The following is a 20,586-nucleotide window of genomic DNA, read 5'->3' as shown; positions in this document are numbered from 1 at the left end:
GGGCTGCTTAATTATGACAAAATATCATAATCAATTATTTTGGTCAATATTGTAATCATGATTATTTAACACAACTAGGGGTGGGCGATATGACCCAAATCGTATGAGTAACTATCACAATAGAGAGATAAGATACATATAAAGTCATTGTATGTATATATGGCATTTTTATGAATTTTTTTATAATAAAAATTAATAAAAAATAAAAAAAATTAATAAAAAAGCCCTGTCATTGACCCCAAAACTGCATGTATAATAAGTATTAGGAAAAATAAATGTGACTTTTAATTAAAAATTGCAGTCAGAAAAATAAATTACATTTTTTTGTTAACTACCGTAAGACGAAAAAGACAAACTATGACCCAGATCTCTATAAATAAATCCAATGATTGGCTCAAAACGAAGCAGAAAATGGAAAATGCACCTGACAATGTGGCAACAGCAGAAGCACAAACACCTATAATAATCTGTGCTGATCACTGGCTTTCATATTCTACATTTTCTCTACAGACATATAAAACGCCTCATTGATCAATCATTTTCATTAGTGCCAAATCCAGTTCCTATCACACCGGGCTCCACTGGCAGCATTAGATGGGACGATTGGCTAAGGCTCGAACTAAACAGCTGTAATAGAGGCAGCATTTGAGGGTGGGACTCCATGCGGCGGTGAACAACCAGGTTGGCCCATTTGTACAGTAGTAATAGGGGCTTATGCAGTGGCTGCCTCTGGATGGCCTGTTTGTGGACTGTGTTATGAGTCATGGGCTATTAACTGTACTGTTTACAGTGCTGGAGCACAACTGCCTTCCAGCAGCCATCCAGAGAGTCACTGAGAGGAACCAGTCCTGCTCTCAGCCTGGGACTGTCATAAACACACGAGGAGGAGGAAAAAACAAACTCATTTATGAACACTTACGACACCCCCAGGGTGCAAACTCACAATGTATAGAGATATGGGGATTGCTCAATGAATATTCAATAAGAATTTAAATAAAAAAAATACTACATTGAAAAAGCCTTGTGTCTTATAAAAAGAGTTATGTCTAATTAAGTATGAATTTAAATAATAAAGTGCACATAGCATGACAGTGTGTGACAGTCCAACAAGTTTGTGTCTGGGTGTTTAAAATTCCTATTTTTAAGGTTATGACTGTACTTTACCTTTCACCGAGGCTAAAACAATTGAGAAAGCAGCGATGGATGTACATCAGTGTGTTAAAGGCTTTAGGAGAACATGCACGGATGAAAAAGAGTTTTCCCTGCGTTGACAGGTTTCTGTGATTAAATTCAACAGCTGGTTAAAATGGTGCAAGAGGAGACAGGCTGCTACCTACTGGTTTTAAATATTTACTGGGTTACTTCAAATATTAACAGGAATATTATTAAAGAGTGGACAATACTGAATTGCAGGATAAATATAATAATATTGCATCTCATGTAAAAATTGTCTTTGAATTAATTAAAATAATGATGATTATTATTATTACTACTACATGCACAAATGTCTCCAGTTAGACAAGTCCTAAGAAATGCATGTGGATTAAATTAAGAAAATGTAATATTTTAAAGCAGAGTTTAACTAAAAGTCTTCAGACCTAGTAAATGCATGCATAGGTCTATTCTCCAGGGTTGGACTAGAAGTAGCTTTGGCACAAGAAAGAGTGCTGCTCAGAGAAGACCGCAGCGGTGGGAGATCATGCAAGAAATAGAAGTAAATGGTGAGCTGGAGGAGAGCTATATATCTCTAGGACTTTCTGATGGTGAAGGGACAGGTTCTGCTCCTAAGCAAGGCTCTACTGTACGAGCGAGCCATAAATACTAACCCGGGGCAGTTCTTCATCCGCACAGTCAATAAAAAAGGATCCCCATGTTGCCATTGGGAGATTGAAGTCAAGATTGATCATTTCACTGAGGGATCTGTAACTGAACTGTGCAACAATTTTGTACTGCACAAAGATGCACCAAATCAATCCTTAATTAATTACTATAATACTATATACACTGAGCTTATGTGCTACTTTTTCTCATTCTACTAAGTCTTATTACTAGATTAGACGCTTCACAATAATATTTTTTAAATGGTTATTTATATCATTTTCTTTAGTGTATCAATAGGAAATCTCACTTTTGGGTTAACCAACTTAAGTACATTACATATTATAACCAATGCTAGCAGAGGGCGCCAACGGTTTGTTGTTACACTTTACAGCATTATCAAATCCTTGTTTAATATTGGCCAAACAACATTTAATTCAAACATCCACTTCTTCATGACAGAAATGCTTTAGCCACTGTCATTTCTTAACCAAGAACATCAAAACATGCAAACTCAGAGGGAGGGTTTCAACTTTTTTGAAATATGCGAACTGTTGTTCATCGCGATTTGTGCCACTTCCGGTATTTTGCTGGTTAACTGATAAGGTTAAATTGCAATGGAGGAATTTTGTAATTTTTTTTATTTTTTTTATCGAGGAATTGTGACAGCCCTAATTGGAATATTTGCAGAAGGAATGTTTAAAAATCGAAATGTTTAGCACACTAAAGCATAAGATATAAATAACCATCTTAAAACTCTAACGTGCATTTTTTTGTTCTCAAATCAGGAATAGCCTATTATGTATATAAAAAAAGCTACATTTGCAGCTCAAAGACCTTCAACAAGTTTGAAATTCCACCCAGAAGGAATTACTCTACCATTCCATGAAAAAAGTAAGAAAAAAAGTGCAGAAGTTTGCCACTGATCCAGGAAACAACATGCATGAAAAGAGTTAAAACAACCATGAGGCATATTCTGACTGCTTGATCTGGACATTCAGGCTGATATCAAGAGAAATGTGTGTTAAAGAGGAGGAGGATGACAGTAGTGTCTTAAATCCAACACATTCTGCACAGAATCCTCTACAGCTTCTATGAAAATAGCGATCCTACTGTAGTTTGTATGTGAGTGGGCATCACCACTTGTGAAACTACAATGGTAAATGTGCTGCAGTAAAGATGAAATGATTTATTTTGCGTTCACACGTCTCAAATTAGACCAGTACAGGCCCCAGATATGAGCTGAAACCATTGAATAAATTCAGAGCAGTGTAATTCTCACAAACCAGAAGCCCAATTTCAGTTATGCAGCATCTGAAGCCATACCTGGGGTTCCCTCGCAGAGCCGCGTGGTGAAGCGCGTTGAAGCCGTTATTGTTGGTAATGGTGACGTCTGCACCTGCTTCCAGGAGCACAGAGAGCATGTCATCCCTCTTCTTGCTGATGGCATCATGCAACGGCGTGTCTCCCTCTGAGTCCTGTAGGAGGCAGCCTCAAGTTACACACGCTAATATAATGCCTAGCAGGTTCATTTCAGTCTCTTTACTGACAGACAGAGAATAAAAGAGGCTGTGATGCAGCGTGATGACCACAGAAATGCTAACATAATCATAAATGCTGGCATCCCATTGCAATGTTTAGTGTGACGGCATTTCCTAAGCTTTTGAAATGCAGGCAACGAAGCAGCGCTGAATCATGGTAAATCTGCAATATATTGTTTCACTGCTGAATAGAGGAAAAAAAATGTCTAAAGTGCCGCAGTGTTAATCACCTGGGAAAGCACCATCTATTTGTCTAGTCTGCAGTATAAACAGCATACTAATCAAATAACCGTCTTAAAATTTAGGCAATAGCTTATGGAAAAAAAAAAAAATATATATTTTACTGGGAGCTAAAACTGAAAAAGACTAATTTCTGAGACGACAATATTTACTGAACTTTCTACAAAATATAAAAGATATGAACCAATATAAATCAAGCCAAAATGTCATTGCTGCAATCAGTTATAGGCAAATATCAGCCTATAACTGGCTGATATTTTGAGATTTTCAGCATCGGCCAATAAGTATTACTGAACTATTGTCCAAAATCTGCCAATGGCCTTTATCAAATATAAATGATCAATCATATATTTTTTGTGTGTTTTTGAAAGTAGTCGCCTATCAAAATACAGTAAAAAAAAATATTGTGAAATAATACGACAATTTAAAAGTTTTCCATTTCAATGTATTTAAAAATGTAATTTATTTCTAAAATGGAATTGAATTTTCAGCATCATTACTCCAGTCTTCAGTGTCACTGTCACATGATCCCACGGAAATCAAATGTTGAATTTGGTGCTTAGTGCTTACAAAACATCTATTTTTATTATCCATTTTGAAACAGTCTTTGATGTTTAATATTTTTTGTGGAAACCATAATATACTACAATTTAAAAGTCTGGTGTACTGGCGTAAGATTAAAAAAAGTATATTTGAAGAGTTCAGATGCAAAAGCCTCTAAGTGCCATCTGAAATTTTCTTCTAGAACGATCATTTTTATCAAGCTCGTATATTGAAGTTCAATAATTTCACTTAAATGGCAATGCAAATTACCTATTAATTGTCATTTAAGTGAAATTACTTAACTTAAATATACAAGCTTTATAAAAATGATAATTCTTCAAGAAAATTTCAGATGGCACTTAGAGGCTTTTGCATCTGAACTCTTCATTTTCTTTTTATTGTCTTTACTGTGATCAATTTAATTTAATTCAATTTAATGTTACAAATCCAGATTTTTTTTTTTCCTACAAATATAAATATACAAGATTAAGATTTGTAAAAGATACAAATTCTGGATTTTTGTAACATAAACATTTTTCTACAATATTGGTCAAAAGTTGTATATTAAACTTTTGACCAATAGTGTACAAACACTACAAGAAGCTACTGACTAACTATCAGCTTTAGCTCAAATGATGAGACTGAAAGCGTCACAGAAAGACGAAGCAAGGAAGAGAGTTCACTCTCTAAACTGAGAGGTACTGAGACACCAGGGGCTAAAAATACTTGGACAGATAGTTCACCTGCAGACTGGGGTGGCAGCCGAAGTCAAGTAAAGTCTTCACCACCTGCAGGTGGCCCTTGTTGACAGCGATGTGCAGGGGTGTCTGTCTGCGTTTGTTTCTGGCGTTCAGGTCGGCCCCGCCTCGCTGCAGAACCTCAATGACCGAGCCCTCGTCCCCGAAGGATGCGTGATGGACAGCTCGGTCTCCATCCTTATCCTGAAAGAGTCACGCATCAATCACTGTCAGCATCCCCATTTAAACACCAGCGTCTGACTCTAAAGCCTTCACAACTAGAACTGGCCTAGAACAGGAAAAACGCTGAGGAACACACAATCATTACTGAAGCAACCGCCTTATAATGATGCAAATCTTCTGGCTAATTTATTTGAGGTTAAAAGTGATTTGCAGCCATAAATTACAACTAATAAACTTCTTTTCTACACTGGATGCAAGAATTCAAATGTGAAACTAACAGAAAAACAAACATCCTTTAAACCATAAAACATCCTATAAAGACTTTAGGATTTCTTAACATTCAGCCAGTAAAAGTTAACCTCAGTGTTGTTATTGTTATGTTTAACTAAAAATATGAATAATTCTAACTAATATTAGAAATGTTTCCTTTGCAACTGCCTTTAATAAATAAATTCAAGTTAAATAAGTTTAAGTTAAATGTGTAAACTAAAACTGAAATAAACATTAATTTTAATTTTAAAAATGACAAAAGCACAAAATTACTAAAAAGAACTAAATTAAAACAAAATAAATAAATAAATATAAGCTCATACAAAATAAAGTACATAAATAATACTAAAATAACACTGGTTTAAATGAGAGCACAACCCCCCAATGTTTAAATCATATAAGTGACATCATTGAATGACTTTACAGAATTTGAACAGGGTGCCTTGCTCGTGTATAGCTGTTAATCATATAAAATGTGTATATTAAAAAAAAAAAAAAAAAATATTTGGCAATATAAATATAATATTAATTTACACCTTCATGAGATTTAAAAAAATATATATAATTTGCTGCCACTCACAATTCATAACAGACAACCAAACAAAACCAGTGAAACGGGGGATAAAGTGATTTGTGGAAGTTTGCATCAAAGCTAACAGCATTCACAGCAGCATGTATGATCTTTTCTGCTCCTGAAACATCACCGGGAAATAAATATTGGGGCTTGATTGTGAGCGGAGAACCCTTCACGTGGCTTGAATAACAATGTTAGTGTGTCCCAGTGTCCTGTATTTTTCCCTCCCTGCACATAATCAAACAGTAGATGTGCTGACTGCATGCTAACGTTAACCGATCCTCATAACACGGGAATCGAGGTTCAGTAACTCTCTCAATATGCCTCTGAAGTAATTGTCTATTTAAATATAAACAGACTTATTTCACTTAGCATTCCTATTACAATAATGTGAGCCTGAAACTTAATTTCATCAGTGCAAGTTAATTGTAAAACGCGTCAACGGCTTTTTGCACTAAGTGACAATATTACCATTTTTCTTTGCGATATGCTAATTTACACTATATAAAAGTAGCAGTTCTTTGCAGTAAGTGCAAATAGTTGTTAGATGCTATATAAATAGTGGCAGATACTATTTGCACCTCAGTACTGTTGTACATTAACAGGATGCAATAATAACAGTGTAAATGATTATTCATGTAAATAATTAAATTATCGTCTTATTGGGATAATAAAACCTTCCCAACACCTACCCCTAACCCTACCCCATAAACCCTATTATTAAACACTTTTTAGGCACTTTATTACCACTTTTCAAAAAATTTTCTTAATTTCTATTGAAAATACATGCCTTTCTGATCTGATATGTGACGGGAAAAGGAAGAAGAGCGAGTTCGGCAAAAGGCGGATTTGAACTTGGGTCGATCGAGTCAAAAGCTACTTCCACATGCCATACACCCTACGCCACAGCAGACGTCGAGTGGTTGTGTGCCTTTGCCCAACCAGGCATTGGTGGGTGGAGTTAGTGTAAATAACATTTGCCAACAAGACAGGCTATTTACACTTAGTGCAAATAGACACTATTTATATTTATACTTAGTGTAAATAGACACTCAGTTAAAACGCTGCTCTCTGAATATCATCCTGTGTCTGTGTGTGTGTGTGTGTGTGTGTGTGTGTCTGTGTGTGTATGTGTGTTCTTTTTTTTTTTCCTACAGAGCAAGGTTCATCTGTAGAAGATATTAGCCTTTATATAACTATATACAGAAAAAGAAATATGAGAAACTGTTAAACAGCAGAATTGATTTCTATTATGATGCATGTTTGCGATACTTGCATGCGATGCAAAAAATAGTCATCTTTTAATAGAGACATAGTGTCTACACTTTCCAGGGGAATCAACCGACAAATGGCTTATTATAAAGCTGTCTCTATATTAACAGGGTGTCTACAGATATAAATTTAAGACTTTTTAATGCCACTTTGAATGAAATTTAAGACCAAACCTGTGATGGAAATACACATTATATTACATGCGTATATGTAATATTTAACCTAAGTAATTGAAATAATTTAATATTCACTCAGGGCCTGAATTTCATTTTGGAAAATGGGGGGGGATTTTTAATTTGAGGGGGGAGTTTAGACTTTTTTTTTTATTATTACATGTAGCCTATCTCGCCTAAATGTATGCTCACTCATTGCATTTTTACAATGGGGTAATTTTGGTCTTAAGAATTTACACAACTCAAGGAAGCTTGAATTAAACTTTGAATTAAATTGAAAAAAGTAGCACAAATAAATACAATAGAATAAAGATACCAATAAATAGAAATAAAGAGAAAAGTTTTTTGCTTAGGTCTAACACTAGTATTCAGAAATACTACAGAGACTGAATAAAGTAGGCTAATCAAATGTAAAATAACACTGGGTAGTATTTTAGTCCTGACTAAATTAAATACTTAGGCTATTAATCCTGATTCCTTAAAATTAAAGCTATGTTTTGTTGTTTTGACAACCAAATGAATGACAGACACATATGGCTGCTGTCCCTTTAAAGCCTGGAACACACCAAGCCGACGGTCGGCCGTCGGGCAGTTTCCGTGCGTCGGCCGACTAAATCTTCTCAGTGTGTTCCGCACCGTCGGCTGAAATTGGTCCTCGTCGGCTTTGTAACGGCCGATTCGACATGTTGAATCGGCGTCGGGCCGTCGGTGAAAGAGGGAACTCTGATTGGCTGTTCAGCTTAGTGACCGAGTCAGTGCACGAGAATAATAGCAAAAATGCGGGCAAAGTCAAAACGGTACAGATAGAAGGCTGTTCTAATGATATGTCATCTTATCTGAGTATTCCTTGGCGAATATTTCAATATTAACACGAGAGGAGTGGAATAAAGACAGTGTTTAGCAGGATTGATATTCAAAACGGTAAGCACGCACTGCTTTGTTTACGGTTTGTGTAACTGCAGCCGGCAGCGCCGGTTTCCCTTTTTGAATGACGAATATAGACGAATATATCTGCAGAAATAGACAGCTGTCTCATTTACACGCAGGCGCAGAACGCGCATTCTAGCTGACAGTCGGCTGTAGTTCTCTCGGTGTGTTCAAGTGCAGCTTTTTACCCCGACGCGAGGCGACAACACAGTCGGCTTTCATCAGCGCTAGTTCGTCTGCGTCGGCTTGGTGTGTTCCAGGCTTAAGAGCTAGTGCACGGATCCGGTTTTCATTATACGGTCACGTGCGATTTATGCTTATTTAAGACATAACCGACTGTGTTTAGAGGATATTCACCAAGACCGAAATTGACAATTTTCGCATGTTTTTGACTGTTACAGCGATAAAATCCACGAAAAATAACTTTTGTTACCCACGAGCTGTGTGTGAGGCGGCTTTACTCTATGTATGTGTGCAGAGAAAAAAAAAACATCTCTCAGAGTCAGACAGCGCGCAAGTACTGAATAGTTTCAAAATGGTAAACTTTAGTTACTCATGATGCAATGCTGGCCCGATTATGCAAGTGACAAATCCGTCTATAGAGACAGAGCGCAACGCGTCATAATCTGAAGACCACGCCCACCAAGGGGGAAAACAAACCAACTGTCTCCATTGACTTTGCATTGCGAGAGGCTGCCTCCTTGTCATTTCTTGCTTCTAACAAAATACAGAATAATGCCTAAAAGCTGCTATGTGACAAGGTGTACAGCAAACAAGCTAAGAAACCCAGAAATAATTTTTCATAAGCTGTCGACCCCAAAAAACGAGCGTTTGAGGACATAAAAGTGGATACAGGCTGGAACGAATGGGTAAATTGTGGGATCCTGACACTCAGTATGCACTAAAAATACACTACGTGTGCAGTAAGTTAAACATTTGGTCACTGGTGAGTCAAATATTTTATATATTATATTTCTGTAAGATAAACTATCCTGTGTTGCCGATTACAGTCTCCTCCGGCGGGCGTACGTTAGTTCTCAGAGTAATGAGACACGTGACGCTCTGTCTCAACTGCCTGTATCCACTTTTATGTACTAAACACTCGTTTTTTGAGGTCGAGAGCTAATAAAAATGTATTTCTGGGTTTTTTAGCTTGTTTGCTGTACACCTTGTCACACAGCAGTTTTTAGGCATTTGTCTGTCTTTTGTTAGAAGCAAGAAATGACAAGGAGGCAGCCTCTCGCAATGCAAAGTCAATGGAGACGGTTTGATTGTTTTCCCCCTGGGTGTGGGCGTGGCCTAAATACGCTCTTGTCTCTATCCCGACCGACTACCGAAACGCGAGAGTGTGTTATCGCCGCCTGCAGCGCTTAACGAGCTGATAGAAGACGCAGCACCGCTGAATCACTCACGCTGTTTGTGAAATTGCGTCTCGCAGACAGTTTTAAAATGACTGATTTGATTTTATAATCTGTGTGGATTAATTTACCAATACAACCTACAGGCTAAAGTGAATCAATGTTTGCGGGAATTTCCCACATTATAAGTGGGAGACCTGCGGGAATGATTAAAATTATGTGCAATCCCGCGCCGAAATTCGAGCCCTGTCACTATTTGTTTATTGAACTAAAATCAATGTAACATTTGCAATCGTGAGAATATTCAGCAAAATAGCTCCCGTCATGGTATGTTACTTAACTATATCACATGTTATAAATAAATAAAAAACTCAACATTTTGAATTTTTACCTCAGTATGTTTCTTCTGGGAGTTTTTTTATGTTTGCCGTTATGCTCATTTGTTTTGATTTCTTCCTATAAAATCTATCACAGAGACAAGCAGCGCGAGCCTCAACAGCGTTACCAGAAAAAGCTTACATTATCATTATCAATAGCTGTTTATGTAATCAAATCTGAATCATTCTCGCGATTCGATGCTTCACTGGTTATTTGACGGATATTAGGTCCGTCAGACTGGAGAAATTTTAGCGGTAACGTGACCAGAAATATTTAAGACCTATCGAATCTGAATTTAAGACATTTTAAGACTTTTTAAGGACCCGCGGCCACCCTGTATTAAGCAGGGATAGGTCAGTATTTTAACATTTATTTTGTGGCTATAATGCCGAAACAGTATTTAACATTTATCTTAGCACATTAAACAGACACACGAGGACACATTTCACTCAATCCAACAAGTCACACTGCCAGAAGAAGTGGTATTTCTATATGCTGGTTAAAGGTGCAGTAAGTGATTTCTGAGAAACGCTGTAAAAGTGGATTGTGGGAGGCCAAGTCAAGTCACGTTTATCTTTATCGCGTTTATACAATACAGATCGTTTCAAATCAGCTTTACAGTGACAACAGAAACAGTTCCACTCGACTGTAAAGCAGCTCTAAAAAGAAAATGGTATTAAATTAATTGGGGGCGGTTCTGCATTTTGGGGGCGGAGCAATGAAGAGAGGGGCGTGTCTGATTGGGTTGATCTCAAATCCCTAGAGTGTTTCTCAGTAATCTCTTACTGCACCTTCAACTAGCTCCATGAGGTCGACTTTTGACAAGAACTTCTGCTTAAAGGTGTTTGAACTATGAAAAGCAAGATCTAAGTGGGTTAATGTAAGCAGTCAAATGGCAGCATATTCGGCCTGTTGTTCTAAATGCAATCATCTTTAGAGAAAAAAAAAAAAAAATCAGGCAACAGAGAAGCAGAGGTGATTCAGGAGCCGGATAAAGGAAGAGGCAAGTACAAACCTCAGCCTCCAGGTCCACATTATGTTTCAGCAGCAGTTTGAGGACGTCCACATGTCCATTTTGGCTGGCTGCCTGCATGGCGGTGTGTCCTGCGCACTGACCGTTCACCTGGGAACAAAAGCGACACGTCTGATCACATCGTGCAATATGCATCTTTGTGTCATTCTTTAAAAAGGTGTATGTGGGCTCATGTGTGTGAGTGTTTACATGAGAGTCTAATTGTCATCTGCATTGCGGTAAGCAAAACAAGTGTGCAAAGGCATGCATATTAATACTGGAGCCCCTGGTGTATTTGCAGGACATGTCTTGTCCTGCCGAGCATATCATTTGGCCAGTCACCCAAGCCAATCTGACTTCCCTACCCATCCCTCCCTCTGCTCAAAGCAATTACTCGAGTGAGGGGCGGTAGAGGACAGAGCCAGCCGTGGCACCAACATAAACCAAACAATGTGAGAGGAAAGATTGATGTACACTGCCGTTCAAAAGTTTTTTTTAATGTTTTTAAAAGAAGTCTCTTCTGCTCACCAAGGCTGAGTTTATTTGATTAAAAATACCAACAACAAAAAAACAGTAATATTGTTAAATATGTCAATTTAAAATAAATGTTTTCTATTTAAATATATTTTAAAATGTAATTTATTCCTGTGATCAAAGCTGAATTTTCAGCATCATTACTCCAGTCTTCAGTGTCACATGATCCTTCAGAAATCATTCTAATATGATGATTTGATACTCAAAAAAACATTCATTACTATTATTATTATCATCAATGTTGAAAACAGTTGTGAACAATTTTTAATTTTTTTAGGATTCTTTGATGAATAGAAAGTTCAAAAGAACAGCATGTATTTTAAATAGAATATTTTCTAACATTTGAAATGTCTTTACTGTAACTTTTGATCAGTTTAACTCATCCTTGATGAATACAAGTATTGATTTCTTTTATTTATTTCCCCCAATTTTTTTATAAACATTCTTACTCAGCATTGATAATCAGAAATGTTTCTTGAGTATCAAATCATCATATTTGAATGATTTCTGAAGGATCATGTGACACTGAAGACTGGAGTAATGATGCTGAAAATTCAAATTCAAATAAATTACACTTTACTATATACATATATTCACACAGAAAACAGCTGTTTTAAATTGTAATAATATTTCACAATATTACTGTATTTATTTTATTTTTTTATCTAATAAATGCAGCCTTGGTGAGCAGAAGAGACTTCTTTTAAAAACATTAAAAATCTTAAAGATCCAAAACTTTTGACTGGTAATGTATACTCTGTGTGTATATAAATATATGTGACCCTGGACCACAAAACCAGTCATAAGTCGCACGGGTATATTTGTGGCAATAGCCAACAATACATTGTATGGGTCAAAATTATAGATTTTTCTTTTATGCCAAAAATCATTAGGATATTAAGTAAAGATCATGTTCCATGAAGATATTTAGTAAATTTCCTACCGTAAATATATAAAACATTTATTTTTGTGAGTGAATGCAGCACAATCGTGAACATAAATGGACAACTTTAAAGGAGATTTTCTCAATGTTTCGATTTTTTTTGTACTCTCAGATTCCAGATTTTCAAATAGTTGTATCTCAGCCAAATATTGTCCTATCCTAACAAACTATACATCAATTGAAAGCTTATTTATTCAGCTTTCGTGTGATGTATAAATCTCAATTTCATAAAATTGCTCCATGTGACTGGTTTTGTGGTCCATGGTCACATATAAATAATAAATAATATAATATATATTCCAAGACCTGGAAGTCACAATTTTAAAATTCCCTCACATTTCAAGTCTTCAAAGACCATGGGAATCCTGCTAAAACTACAAAACATTTCAAGGATCATTGCCTTCACACATGTTCATCGTGGACTGCAATCTAGTGTCTAGTCTCAGTTTTCCAAACCAAACTCAAATTAACATCCCCCTTATTTCCCTGTAATCAACATGCTGTGCAATCTTTGGCACAATCATATTATTATCGTGGTGATTAGACTTCCCCATTATTATTGTGGTGAGACCAAGTGCTTTGAGACATTTCAGGAAAGTGGTCAATTGATTTTCACTTTAAAATGCACACAAGCAACGCTCTTCAACAGTTCATGAACCATGAAACCATGGTTTTAGGAGTATGTACAGATGGCACAAGAGAAAGCACACACTTCCATTCAGAGTAAATTTGCTTGATTGTTATGTTCAGTCTCATTTAAAGCAATTAATGTGGTCCATGTCTTCATACAAACTGCTGTTGAATACTTTCAGCACGTTAGGTACTCGTTTAGTTTCAGGCTCATAGGAGTTCCCAAAAAGAGCAAAGGAAACCTCATACATATAAGAGCAGCCCTCATTCTTTGACTGTGCGTTTGATCTGATCTGTGAGATTTCAGTGAAAACTGAAGGTGCAGTGTTCAAAGAAAATGGTCCCACTACAAACGAGAAGTATGTTGCTCTCTCAAAAAACGACGTGCTGCATAGGTTTCTTAATTCTGACTTGCACTTCTAAAATGTAAAAATCGCTACCTATTTGATCAAGTCGAATAGAGTCTTGTCACAAGTATCACACTAAATATGGACTTTTTGTCTTTAACTCTCCTTGTAAATTCTATAATTTGCCACGGTGTGTTAAATGGAAATGATATCGCATATTGACACCACCCAAAATATTAAAGCTACACTGAGTAGGATTTTCTCCCATCTAGCGGTGAAATTGTTTATGACTACCAACTGTATATTACTTTCTAGCCCCTCCCATTCCGAGGGCGTTTTGAAAGTGAAGTGAAAGTGACACGTGACGGCCAAGTATGGTAACCCATACCCATACTTGGAAATTGACCTCTGCATTTAACCCATCCAAGTTAATGCACACACATTAGGAGCAGAGTAGTGAGCAGTTAACACACACACACTGCAAACATGGATACACACACCCAGAGCAGCGGGCAGCCTTTGTGTGACGCCCGGGGAGCGATTAGGGGTTAGGTGCCTTGCTCAAGGGCACCTCAGTCATTTCCCACCGGTTCTGGAATCGAACCAGCAATCTTTGGGTTACCAGTTCAACTCCCTAACCACTAGGCCATGACTGCTCCCACTGTTTTAACTCCTACAGTGGCCGTATTATTTCAAATTTGCCGGCAGTCACGAGTAATCTCCCCCTCGCATTCGTCACGGTGCCACTGTGTGGAAAAACGCACCTAATTTCCAGGTATGTCCCCCTTTGGCTAATGTATTTTCAAGATGGAGGCGCAACATTGCTTCCGCCATTCGAGCGACTCGCTCGTATGTATTCTAAATGGCAGATTCTACGTTTACGAGAATACTTGATTTGTTGGTAGAAGTAATTACACATTTATGCGCTCATATAATTTTGAAAGAACAAAGTGTTTTTTGCTAATAATCAACTTAGAATCAAGAATTAACTTCTTTCAAATTCTCGGGAAATCTGCTGAGCTTTTTGTGTGTGTGCAAACTCAGGCATAGTTATGACTAAATAGCAAATACAGTTAGGAAACCTGTAGAATATACAGTTGGGAAAAACAGAGAGCTATAATGTACAGTCAAACCAAAAAATATTCAGAGACCAGATATAATTTTTTATATTTTTTTTACTAGTGGGTGGTAGGGCTGTCACTTTCGAGAAAAATCAAATTCGAACGGATATCAAATATCAAGCAATGTATTAGAATATATTCGAATATCTACGAGTAAAATGAAGTTAACGAACAACCTCGATCCATCAGGAAACGCCACATAGGTCACTGAATTTCACTGCGCTTCATGAAGAATTTTTCTTTTGCGTGAAGAAGCTGTTCGCCGGAGATGTGTTAAAAGATTGTGGAGTGCATTCATGATTATTATTAGGCTACCGGTATAATAATCCTCTTGGCGCTGGGTCTGAGTGAGTCATTTACTCTCTTACCTTTGTTCTTTGATTAACATGAATGACACTTTAAGACCAGCCGCTGCTGACAGAGACGCGATCTGACACGCGTCCCATTTTCTCACAAATCTCTACGTTCATTTAAGACTTTATTTATATAATTTAAGACTGCTCTTATGAGGACACTCGACAAAACGGACATTTGGCATAATTTGTGTGTTATGGTTTGTTCAAGCCCGAAAGAGAACTAGATACTGACGCGCGTCTTTTCTGTGGGTTGTGTGTGTGTGTGTGTGTGTGTGTGTGTGTGTGTGTGTGTGTGTGTGTGTGTAATAGGCAGGAATTACAGCGTCTCTTTAGTCTTGTCGTTATCTTCCATTTTCAAAACAAGCGGGCTATTGGCTATTATTCGCTTGATTTGGTCACGGGCCTACGCTACAATACGTTTAGAGCGGCCGCTACTGGATGAGATGGCAAACAGTAAAATAAAAAACAAACGGTCTAATCATAGACTGTAAAAAATGCGCAAAACATGGTACTTTAAAAAAACTGGATAGTTTATTTATAGATCGATTTCGGATATTTCACGTCATGTTCGAATGCATATTCGAACATCGAATAAAAAGTGACAACCCTAGTGGGTGCAAGACACTATAGTTCATTTATGTAAGTGAGGATAGCAAAATAAAGTAAACCGTGACATATTATACCCAAAAATTCTTCATAAAGTGGACTACCAGTAAAATCTATACAAATTTGGGACCAAAAATTATTCAAACACTTTGACCTGACCATGTTTTGATTATGTGTTTTTTTTTTTCTTTAATTGCTAATGCGACCTTTTTAACACCACAGACTAAACAAAATGAAGCATTGCTTGGTAATTGGTTGAGCTAAATTGGTATTATCTAATTGTGCAGTTAAATTTAACAGCTGACATCTATTCCACCTAATTCATTTGTGAAAGTCTAACAGAAGGATGGCCAAAACCAGTGAAATCTCAAATGATTTGATAACTATGAGTTCTTGTCATATTTTATTACCATTTTCTAAACTATAGCGAGTAAACTGTGATAATGTGAGAAATGTTGAAGTGTCTGAATACATTTTGGTTTGACTGTATATAAATAAACAGTTTGTGCGTGTGTCATGGTAGAACTCTTACGTCTACATCAGGTCTCTTCAGGATGTCCTCTACTTTGGCCAGGTCTCCATTTGCGGCGGCCTTTACCAGCTCTTCATTAATGTCTCCAGACTCCTGAGTCTCAAAAAGTTTCTTGAGGAGCTGAGACAGGCGCTCTGAGGGCAGAGAAGGACTCTCTGTCAACACTGCTATAGTGTCATACACACTACACGATGACTGATGGATTGATGCCTGCTTGTGGCTGACTGAACGCCACTGAAATATACAACGCTTTCATCCTCTGGCAATTCAATTCATGTCACTATATATTGAAATTAGGGTTGCATGATACAGCAAAACTGTGATATGGCTAAGTGCAATTATCCACCAAAAAAAAAAGAAAGAAAAGAAAAGCTTGATTGTTTAACTTTTGAAAATAAAGAAATGGGTATGAGCATTGTAATTTTTCAGTTGTCCTATAAAAGTAAATTATTACTTTATTAAATACTCTATTTTACAGTAAAATTATTACAATGTTAATACATTTATTTAACATTTTAATATATTACTTTAATAATAAACAATACAAATCATAATTATTATTTTAAAATAGCCATACTGGGACACAAACTGGTAATGGCTTGTTTTTTTGTTTTTTTACCCAATATGACTATTTTATAGTATGATTTCAATTGTTTATTTTAAAATAATATTATTAAAATGTGTATAACACTTTCCAGCAAGCCATTACCAGCCACATTTAATCACATATTTCTCAAATAGTTTAAACAACGTCTTCAGAATACAAAATTTTATTTCTCAACCTTTGTTTTTATTATTTTTATTTTCTATGTACGATTCAGGAGCTTGACAGGCGACTTTATAAAATGTAGTTTAATCACTCTCTTCTCAGTTGTTGAAAAGATTAAATAAATTATCAAAGTTTGATCACATGTTTCATTTTCCAATAAAAGACAATACTTTTTACATGATTTTGTCACTTTTTTCTCTCACTATTGAGCAGCCCTAATTGAAATGTAATGATATCAAAAGACACCAGTAAAATACCCATGTGTACTACCACTCAGTTTGGACCACTACATTATTAAAATTTTCCATAATACTAGTAAAGTCATTAAATCTATGAAATAACACAAATGGAGCTCATGGGAATAAGTGACCATTTAAAAAAAAATATATACTACTATTTACTATCCTCTCCAGTATATTTATTTATTTAAAAAATGTGTGTGTGTGTGTTACCTCCAGAAGCATTAGTAACAGCAGATCCAGAAGGAGCCACTTTAGTGACAGCGGCCGGATTGTACGTCCAGGACGTCCCGCACACCTCGACTTTAAGGTCACTGTCAGAGTAGATCTGCTGCACTCTGCCCACTTTCCCAAGAGTCTGCTCAGAAGAAAACACAGGTGTGAGTGTGTGACTGTCCTAAACGAGATTTACTGCTTTTAACACACTTTATTTTCCCTCAAAGCTCAGAAATGTCTGGAATGCTAGACAACTTTGTGTTCAAACTGTTCGTTATGCACGGGTACAAACGCCCCTCTGAGAGCAACATCCTAAGTACTGTGGAGGGAGAGAGAGAAATGTGGTGGTCGGAGGAGAAAAAAAATCAATAAAGTGTAAGGTCTGGCTTTTAAAATTGAGATTGGCTCATTTAAAAAGAGAATACCCAAAGGCTCCTAAGCTTGCAGGACCCATTTCTCATCTATATGACTCATAACTGAAGCTATTGGAATTCTAAGCTTTGTCCATTGAGGACAACAAAAGGGAGGTGTTCCAAGAAATATAAGCCAAGCACGCAGGCCCAACGCCACACACAGCATCTCATCAACAGCTTCAGGAGGCAGAGCTGCTTGAAACAGCCTGTAGATAAAATAAAACAACTGTGCTATTGGTAGTGGATTGCCAGTGGCTGCAATTTAATGCCCATCAGCCTCAGACTGGGTCTTTATGACAATGATGAGCTCTCATCATCGCCTGCTTTTGCGGGTCATTATATTTGCGGCCAAAATAAAGAAATTTAAGATGCTTAGTAGTAGTAAACGTCTTTCTGAATTATGAACAATTGAATATTTTTGTGCAGACTTGAGTCAGATGTCTCAGTATGAAAAAAGGTCATTAGGTTCATTACTCAATACTATAAAAAAAAGTATAAAAAAAAAAAAGCCGTGGCCTAGTGCTTAGTGTCGCAATGGTGCCAAATTGCCAATACGGGTGACACGGGTTTAAATCCAGCAACATTTCCTGATCCTGTTAATTTTTTACATAATTTTTTTATGATCAATTATTTATTTATTTTCTTACAATCATTATATACACATTAGAGAGGAAACACCCTCACAAGAGAAAGAAAAACCTTAGGCTGATTACATCATCATTAAAAACATAACAGTGGCACAGTAAAGTGTTGCTTATTCTGGTACCTGTCTCTCTTCTCCTCCCCATATCCTACCCAGCCCATTTTTTGTCCTTTTTATATTTTATTTATATTTTTGTATATAATAAAAGAGCATAACTCAGCCAAGAAACAATGTCAAGTAATCTTTAAAGGGATAGTTCACCCAAAAACTAAAATTGTGTCATGTATTTACACACATGCTGTTCGAAACTACAAAATAGACATTATGAAAAAGACTTCCATTGTATGGACAAAAAATTATTAAATATATTTTGCGTTCCACAGAAGTCACACAGGCTTGAAATGACATGAGCGTGAGTAAATGATGACAGAATTGTAATTTCTGGGTGAGGATGAGGTAGGTGACGCTCACTGGCAGCATAGCTTCAGCCCACTCTCCGTGTCCTCTCTGGAGCAGTTTGATGCGGTCGATGTCATAGCAGATCTGGACCAAGTCTCCCACCAGGAACTGAGAGCTGCCTCCCTCCGCCCCAGCCGCCACCTCTCCGCTGCGTACGACGTTTGCCTTGGTGAGCACCGCTGGGTTGAACGTCCACCTAGAACACACACAAGGATCTGTGTTCATTAAAACTCAAAGGAAATTCATGGATCCTCAACGACAGTAGTTTACACAAAGCAGGGAAACAATTAAATGGAAAACATAATCAATCTACTATTGTTATATGGGTTTTGCAGGAGCTGGGCATTAATCATAGAAAAGTCCATTGAGCAATGCAATGACAATAGTGAATCAGACAGATTTATATTAGCTGAACTTCACAAAGTTCCTCGAAACTATTAAAAAAACACAAAAACACACACGCTAAGAGACAGCTTCTTAGTGCTGGGCAACGATTAATCGCATCCAAAATAAAAGTTTGTGCTTACATAATATATATGTGTGTACAGTGTAAAATTATTTTGTATATATGAATACACACACATGCATGTACATATTTAAGAAATATTTGAATGTATATACTGTACATATATTTATACATAATTTATATTATATATAAATAATACATATTTTACATATTAATAACACATTTTTTCTTAAATGTATACATGCATGTGTGTGTATTTATATATACAAAATCATTTTACACTGTACACACACATATATTATGTAAACACCAACTTTTATTTTGGATGTGATTAATCACGATTAATCGTTGACCAGCACTAAACATTGTTTTTATATTGTTACACTGCTTATATTGAGATTTTTTAGTTCAAAGAGCAGTTTCATGCTGCTAAGGCCTCGTTTACACTGCAGGTCTTGATGCCAAATTCTGATTTGTTGCCTTTATCCGATTTTTTTGACCGTCCGTTTACACGTTCTTTCAACTGTGACCCATATCCGATTCATGTGTTTACACTCGCCATACTATCTGAAACATTGCGCATGCTTAAAGGGTTAAATTCTCCTGCACAGATGGGCGGACGCGAAATATGCTTGATGCTAGCTCTGCGATATATGCGAAGTTCGCCAAACATCACCATGATTTTGAGGCGAAGGAGGACGAAAAGTGCCATCATTACACATATGCTTCAGTTATTGTGTGTGAGAGAGATCTCAGGACTGGTGGGAGCATATTATCCTGCAACGAGGAGCAGTGGGTCCGAAAATGTTGTTGTGTACGACAATATATTGTGTCAAAGTTTTTTTTCACACTCCTCTCCTACGACGACACAACGTTTCGTCAGGCCATCCGTCCCTTTGCAGATGCATGTCGGGGTTTCTCTCGTCATTACACTCAGCAGACGTTGCCTAATGCCTCAGAAAATCCGATCCGCCTGTTAACACGACAGTCACATTGGCACATATCCGATTTATTTCCACATATGAATGAGGCCTGAAACTGATCTCCAAATATCCGAATGCATGCGTTTTTTTTCCTGTTTACACTGTCATAGAACACATCCGATCTGTGTCACATATGAGCAAAAAATCTGAATTGGGTCACATTTCACTGACAGTGTAAACGAGGCCTAAGAGGACTAATGTGAAGTGTTTCTTGTAATGTAATGTTATGTAAATTATCTAATTACTTATTACTATTTATTTATTACCAATTATTTACTTGGATGTGTAGAATGTGTACATACA

At 36.8% G+C, this 20,586-nt stretch overlaps 1 protein-coding gene across 3 annotated transcripts in view; it reads right to left on the bottom strand.

Moving 5' to 3' along the window:
- Window positions 1-20,586, bottom strand: part of mib1 (MIB E3 ubiquitin protein ligase 1) — a 74,751-nt gene that overhangs the window by 35,236 nt on the left and 18,929 nt on the right. For all 3 annotated transcript variants that reach the window (XM_082173946.1, XM_082173948.1, XM_082173947.1), the window contains exons 7-12: window positions 18,847-19,030; window positions 17,317-17,461; window positions 16,096-16,229; window positions 11,030-11,137; window positions 4,886-5,083; window positions 3,145-3,296 (exon numbers count right to left, since the gene is read on the bottom strand). In XM_082173946.1, coding sequence (XP_082030072.1) covers window positions 3,145-3,296; window positions 4,886-5,083; window positions 11,030-11,137; window positions 16,096-16,229; window positions 17,317-17,461; window positions 18,847-19,030 — 921 coding nt within the window. The remainder of the gene's footprint in view (window positions 1-3,144; window positions 3,297-4,885; window positions 5,084-11,029; window positions 11,138-16,095; window positions 16,230-17,316; window positions 17,462-18,846; window positions 19,031-20,586) is intronic.

This window comes from Leuciscus leuciscus (assembly GCF_965113295.1).
Source record: "Leuciscus leuciscus genome assembly, chromosome: 6".
NCBI classification, from domain to species: domain Eukaryota; kingdom Metazoa; phylum Chordata; class Actinopteri; order Cypriniformes; family Leuciscidae; genus Leuciscus; species Leuciscus leuciscus.
Note: the sequence above shows the minus strand (reverse complement) of the source record. Positions and strands in the feature narration are given on the sequence as shown.